At 38.9% G+C, this 6,822-nt stretch overlaps 1 protein-coding gene across 1 annotated transcript in view; it reads left to right on the forward strand.

Annotated features, from left to right (window-relative positions):
- Nucleotides 1-1,771: 1,771 nt before the first annotated feature.
- rereb (arginine-glutamic acid dipeptide (RE) repeats b) overlaps nucleotides 1,772-6,822 on the forward strand; it is an 11,315-nt gene continuing 6,264 nt past the window's right edge. The window contains exons 1-10 of the mRNA XM_013908571.1: nucleotides 1,772-2,100; nucleotides 2,951-2,999; nucleotides 3,916-4,040; nucleotides 4,817-4,916; nucleotides 5,000-5,098; nucleotides 5,467-5,547; nucleotides 5,664-5,817; nucleotides 5,964-6,050; nucleotides 6,152-6,345; nucleotides 6,533-6,747. Of these exons, the coding sequence (XP_013764025.1) occupies nucleotides 2,075-2,100; nucleotides 2,951-2,999; nucleotides 3,916-4,040; nucleotides 4,817-4,916; nucleotides 5,000-5,098; nucleotides 5,467-5,547; nucleotides 5,664-5,817; nucleotides 5,964-6,050; nucleotides 6,152-6,345; nucleotides 6,533-6,747 (1,130 nt within the window). The 5' untranslated portion in view covers nucleotides 1,772-2,074. The remainder of the gene's footprint in view (nucleotides 2,101-2,950; nucleotides 3,000-3,915; nucleotides 4,041-4,816; nucleotides 4,917-4,999; nucleotides 5,099-5,466; nucleotides 5,548-5,663; nucleotides 5,818-5,963; nucleotides 6,051-6,151; nucleotides 6,346-6,532; nucleotides 6,748-6,822) is intronic.

Below are 6,822 nucleotides of genomic sequence, written 5' to 3' on the forward strand. Positions count from 1 at the left end.
CTGACTCCATTCAATCCTTTAAAGCACGCTTGAAAACGTACCTATTCGACCTGGCTTTTCCAACTCACTAATTCTCACCGCTCATTAATTGCTCGCTACTCATTTCTCTGGATAATCATGATTTCTCTCTATCTCTACTTACTTGCTTTTGTTTGTTCTCTATTTTAGCTTGTTTTAATGACTTGCAGTTCAGTGTAATCATTTACTGTTTATTCCTTACTGTGAAGCACTTTGATGTACCCCCTGGTTTTTTAAACATGCTATATAAATAAAATTGTATTGTATTGTTAATAAGATCAAACACACTCGTTAATAAGATCAAACACACTCGTTAATAAGATCAAACACACTCGTAGTAGTTCGTTCTTGATGCTTTGTTTTTTTAGTTAAACTGGCTCCTGATGCTGTTTTTAGTTTTTGTTTTGTGTTTTTCCTTCTCATATGCAGACATGAGAGGATCAACTTTGAAATAGGGCTTACGCTATCCTCAACTATTACAAGTAAATCGCAAACCCTAATATAAATGTGATTCTCCCATAAAATCTTAAATGTCCAAACCAAAGATGCAGGAAGATTCAGAATATTCAGACTTGTATAATTTTAGAGCAAATCAGGACATACATGCCTCTTGTCATTCAGGTAACGCAGCTGTAACGCCTCAAAGCACTTTTTATTGTAAGGTAAAGACCCTACAATAATACAGAGAAAACCCCAAGAATCAAAGGATGCCCTATGAGCAAACACTTGGCAACAGTGGGAAAGAAAAACTCCCTTTTAAGGGGAAGAAACCTCCAGCAGAACCAGATTCTGGGAGGGCTGAGGGAGAATTTAAAAACACGCTTAACTGTGGACAGTGATGCTGGTATTCCACCAATTTCCAATGAGCCATGATGGTTTCTGGGTTCTTCCTAAATATCTCAAACAACTTCCTGTCATCTCAGGGTGACACTTTAGGTCTTCCTCCAGATATTTGCAAAAGTGTTAACAAAAGTGTAATGAAGATCCTGGAATCTGCAGTTTAGAAATGGTTCTACATTCTTCTTAGATGTCCACTGAGTTCATTGGATTCCCTATCGTCCAGAGTATTGTTCAGTCCAGTGACTGGCAAAAAGAAACTTATTAGTTGTAGTCAGTTTTGATCACTAATTAGATGTCGATGGAGAACCTTCAGCACCACCTAATAAAAGATTTAAGTGCATGTTTGTGTGTGTACTATTGACCCTGTGTGGATTAGAGAAAATCCTAAATAAATTCAAAATTTTGCACCCAATTCTTGTTTTTGTTTTTTTAAATAGACATTTAAAATGTTTGCCGCACAGTATTTGACCCTGGAGAGAGCGCGAGAAAAAGCAGTTCATACAAATCATTAAAAGTCCAATCTTACCATGACAGCCATTCCCATGAAGAGTGTGTGCAAACTAATAATAATAATAATAATAATAATAATAATAATAATAATAATAATAATAATAATAATAATAATTTATTTTTAACGTTATTATTACATTATATATTAATATTATTATTATTGACAATTTGCAATATGGCGGGTTGCAATGTACATGTATGTAATATTTAATGGTTATTTTGTTTACTTCTGTTTGTGGTGAACTCAAAGCAAATGTGACAACAAAAAAGCTGAACCGCATTAAGTGTATTGTCTAAATCACAGCTTGTGTAGGTGGCGGTCAATGTGGTGTGATGTGTTTCAAAATGCTGTCTAATAACCGCAGCAGTACACACAGTATGGTGTGTTGTTTGATTCATGGCTGCCTGTGCAGCAGCGGTAGCAGCAGCTGCTGGTGGTGGTGATGATGATCATGAAGCCTCGGTATCGTTTGCGCTGCTTGCTGCTGATCCGCGGCACATGCTCAGTTATGTACACCCAGGCAACTTTGAAGTCTTAGCTGTGGCTGCTGAGGTCATTGCACAGGGAAAAAAAATAGAGCGAGTCCCTCCACTACACCGCCTCCATTTTGAATAGCCATGTAATAGGGGATTCGCATAGTTTGTGTGTATCGCCCGCTGACTGCGCTGCGTAGTGTCAACAAGCCACATCCAAACATCCTTCGACATGGACGACCTGTTCAGTCCGCGGAGGTAACTTCATTAACTCGCCGCCTTCATTTACGTCGCATTCTTTAGTTGTCTTGAAATGTGTGTTTTAGTGTTTCCCCGCGTTACTTTGAGAGCAGCTTGTGTGAAATAGTCGGAGTGTCAGTGGTCACGAAGTTCGTGCCTGGCTAACAAGCTAGCCAAAATAACAGCGTAACGCTACTGTCTAGTTAGCAGCTAATGGCACGGGTTTGTCAAAACGCTTTTCTGGGCACGGTTATTTCTGCAGCTATCGTGTAAATAATGTCAGTAAATTGGATTAACCTTAGGTAGAGTTTGCAAACATTTATTGAATCGGCTGTGGAATTCCCGTGAGGCATGTATTTACATGAGAGACTGCTAATCGGTGTCAAAATGTTAGGCATGCTAATGTTGATATTTATTATGGAATGCTTAGGTTAACTAGGCTGGGTAGGGTTTACTGTCAGTCTGATCTCCAAAAGTAGCACACACTGTTCTCGTAATGGTGTCCGTAGAAATTAGCAGCTCATGTATGATTGATTGACAGGGTTTTGCGATGGCTGTAGCGTCGGATTTCATTCATGTAATATAAGGAAACGTCGCGGCTCACGGCTGAGATTGGCCCACAGAGGCGGAGGGGCGGGATGTTATCGCACTGCTGAAATCACTGTGCAGTCTGTGTGAGGGAAGCTGCTCTGACAAGTTACATGCAAATATTGATCTTGTGCCTGACTACATACCGTACAGCGTTAATTACCTGTTAAATACATGTGTATGCATTTCAGACTGCAGTTAATTAAAACAATTGAGTTTAATTTGCTCTGGTGTAGAAATGTAATGCTGCCTGTTTTTTGTTTTTCTTCTGTACTTTCAGGAGCCTAAACAGCACACAGGGAGAGATCAGAGTGGGGCCAAGTCATCAGGTAGCTGCTTTATTTTATTTATTTATTTATTGTTATAAATAAACTATAATTAAGAAATGCACCAGCTACTAGACTCACTGTACAGCCAGTTCCACAAGACTTGTTGAGATTAGGAGGTGTTTTCTGAACAATGTAGCTAAACATGTGTCTTTCAAACCTGCAGGGACTTGCACAGGTTTGCAGTTTCACAACTTTTTCTTATTAGTAGGGCTGCACCAATTTGTATGATAACCACAGCTGTTTCCAGTGATTTTTTGTTTGTTTGTTTGTATTATCCTGCTCTTTTTGTGTGTGTATGTATATGTGTGTGTGTGTGTGTGTGTGTGTGTGTGTGTGTGTGTGTGTGTGTGTACATACATATACATATACATACCCAGAACAATGAGAAAGTCCAAGGAACTCAAGATCTAAGGAAAATCAATATACCTAAGTATTGGTCAGTCCAATGAGTGCTGTCAAACAAATCCTTTTTAAGGTGGCAAAGAGAAACTACCAGTTGTCAATCAAGTTAATAGGCTTCGGCTTTGTCAGCACTGCCAAGAGCCAGGTCTCTCTTGGAAATGAGATTTTTCATCTCAATGAGATATTTACCTGGATAAATAAAGGACTAATAACAAATAAATAAACGATTTATATATTTGAGCCTGTGTGAATTAAAGAAAGATATACATGCATCCCTTGTAAATGTTTCTTTCATAGCTAATGTTACATTCCGGTTTCTTCATGGAAATCCTATTATGTAACTCAGCTTGCTAAACCTATTTGATAACCAGAAAAACCTTAAACCATTATTTACTTCATACACATGCTAATAATGTGTTTTTTGTAGCTTTTTCTTTGTAAGTTTTGCTTTTGTTGTCCCTTGTACTGATTATTTAATTGCTGTGCTTTTGGCCTTTCGTTTGTTGCACTGCAGGCCAAGCTCCCAGAGCTGCAGCCACGGCCTGCGCCTGGTTTGCAAACTCAAACAGAGAGTGAGGAGCTCATGTGGACGCCTGGGGTCAATGACTGTGACCTTCTCATGTACCTCAGAGCTGCTAGGTAAGTGGAAGTCTTGGCACCTTTTGCAAATGAAAAAAAAATTGCATGTATAAAATTTCTTCAGAAATTTACAATAACATCTAATAGTAAATAACTCAGTGCCCTTACTGAACAGCTAAATACAGATGTAACTTTTTGATTACAAAATAATCTAAAACTGTTATGTAACCTTTAATGTGTTTTGGCAGTACGTACCATTATTGGTGTAAAAATACTAAAAGGCAACGAGAGCCAGTCTTACCGGCCCACTTTTGACACAGTCATCAGGAAAGTGTTACAGATGAGGAAGTACATGCAAAATAGAACCACTCTTGGTTTCGCTATTGTTGTTAGATAATTTCTTTTCTGGTTGGTTGCAGTAGATTTGAGTCAGTTCAGACTCTATTGTGCTTTTTGTTTTGAGTTTTTTTTGCTGCGATTATGTTGAAGTTAGAAAATATTGAGGCGGTGATGCAGGGATTTAGTGAATACTGCTGTATCTAATCTGGCCTTACAGTTGCTTGTGTTGGTGGTTTGTTGGTATTCAGCATTTCAGCAACATTTTTCATTCGTCGGTACCTGTCAGTTAAAAAAAAAAATAGTGCTCCAATGATATAAATGTTGCTTTTCTTGCTCTTAAGCTGCATTGCTGTTCTCTCCTTTATTTTTTGCCTGATTTATTAAATATCATGTAAGCAGGCAACATAGGAAAAGTAATGTCAAACTAAGAAAGGGTAAAGGTACCCCTTCATCATTGGTTTCACTTGTTAACATAAATACTTCTGTTTATTTTCAAGGAGCATGGCGGCGTTTGCAGGGATGTGTGATGGTGGATCCACAGAGGATGGATGTTTAGCAGCCTCCCGTGATGACACCACACTCAATGCTCTGAACATGGTATGAGGCACAACTTGAGTCATATTATTATTTTCCAGCATCATTTATTGCAGATGTATTAAAATCCACAATTTTTATTTTAGCTTCATGCAAGTCACTATGATGCAGCAAAAGCTCTCCAGCGTCTTGTTAAGAAGCCTCTGCCAAAACTTATTGAAAAGTGTTGGTCGGGAGACGACGTGGTGAGAGCCTTTTTTTTTTTTTTTTTAGTTATATTGCATTAAAGGTTTTTTTAGATCTTTGTGCAAGCTTATACAATTTCTAAAGGGTTTAAATATATGTAACACATTTAGTATTTGCGGGTAGTGTAGATGTATTTTGTTTTATTATTATTTGGGCAGTTTGCCTGCATCTTAAATGGTTCTTCAGATAGATTATAATATGATGCATCTCTGCAGTAGCATTGCGTCTGTAACAGCTACATGTTTTAAAAAGCAGATCACTAGTTTTACAAGGTAAATCAATTGCATGTTTATTGAAAGCTCCTGTTTCTAATAGTGTTCTGCCTGAATATCATTCAATTTGTTTTGCCTTCTGTTGGTCCCTACAGAAACGCTTCATCAAAGGCTTGAGACAATATGGCAAAAATTTCTTCCGCATTCGGAAAGACTTTCTCCCCAGCAAAAAGACTGTAATTTCACATTATGTTTTTGCAGACAAAGCAATTTATAATGATTGTAACATGTCACTGTTGTCACATCTTTGATCAGAAAGCCATAACATGACTATCTGTGTTCTTGTCATCAGGGAGAACTGATCACTTTCTATTACCACTGGAAGAAAACACCAGAGGCCGCAGGAACCAGAGCTTACCGACAGCAGCGCAGGCAGCCGTCCTCTCGCAAAGCAAAAACCCGATCTGCAGCTTCTCCTTTGAACGCACAGTCTCGAAATTATTCAGGTAATCCTCACAAGCTTCTTTGGAAAGGTGTCCCCAAGTCTGTTGAATGGAGGGGTAATTGTAAAATCCAGAGGTTTGGCAGTCCTATGAGCTGGACTTTGTGTTGGTCTAAGCTGTTTTTGGCATGTTTGGTTGTTTTCTTGTAGTGGATGCAAGTTCTGCCAGTGATGATGATCTTGATAGTGAAGACAGTGAACAGGAAAGCAAGAGCTGCAGTCATTGTGGCACAACAAGTGAGTTTTAGTTTTAGAACAGTGGCTAAAAGCTGATAAAGAAAGCTGTTTTTAAACAGTTAACAGTGAAACTTGTACCTAAAGCCATTTTCTTGTTACAGCTTCTAAGGATTGGCACCAGGGTGGGAGAGGCAACCCTTTGCTGTGTACAAGTTGTCGTACTTATGAAAACAAACACGGATGTCTGCCGTCAGCCCCAAAGTCAGGAAGCGCTCCGTTCATGTTTAAACCTGTTAAAGTGGAGGAAGAAGTGAACAGCAAGCATGCCATGAGGACACGGCGTAGCAGAGCACCTGTAAGCGTGAGGCTGGCAGATCAGCCACACACTCACTATTACCAATGACATTAGATTACAATTAAATTCAATTTCATAGCTTTAAGTCTTGCTTCACCTCTTTGCAGGTTTTGCGAGTAAGGGATACTTGTCATCCTTGTTTTGGGTTTTAACAATATTAAATGTGTGTTCTGTTTTGTTTTTAAAGCAGTTATCATCGTTACGAAGTGGCCACAGAAGGCTTACAGGCTCCCCGACCAGTGAGGATCAGCAGTCCAGTAACCAGCCCTCCCCGAGTGGATCCATCTCCAATTCTTTGAGATCGTCTTCCACAGATACTAAGAATGAATCCACAAAGAAAACAAACAAGGTAGAGCATGATTACCTATTCGTATACTTGTTGGACCTGTTTGGAATTATCTTGTGATACTAGCTTGGTTGTTTGTGGGTCACTTTGGTTGCTGCCAAACAGTGGAGTGTGGGTTTCTTTTTTTTTTT

The sequence above is a fragment of the Pundamilia nyererei genome, unplaced genomic scaffold (genome assembly GCF_000239375.1).
Source record: "Pundamilia nyererei isolate P.nyererei 1_Seehausen unplaced genomic scaffold, PunNye1.0 scaffold00012, whole genome shotgun sequence".
NCBI classification, from domain to species: domain Eukaryota; kingdom Metazoa; phylum Chordata; class Actinopteri; order Cichliformes; family Cichlidae; genus Pundamilia; species Pundamilia nyererei.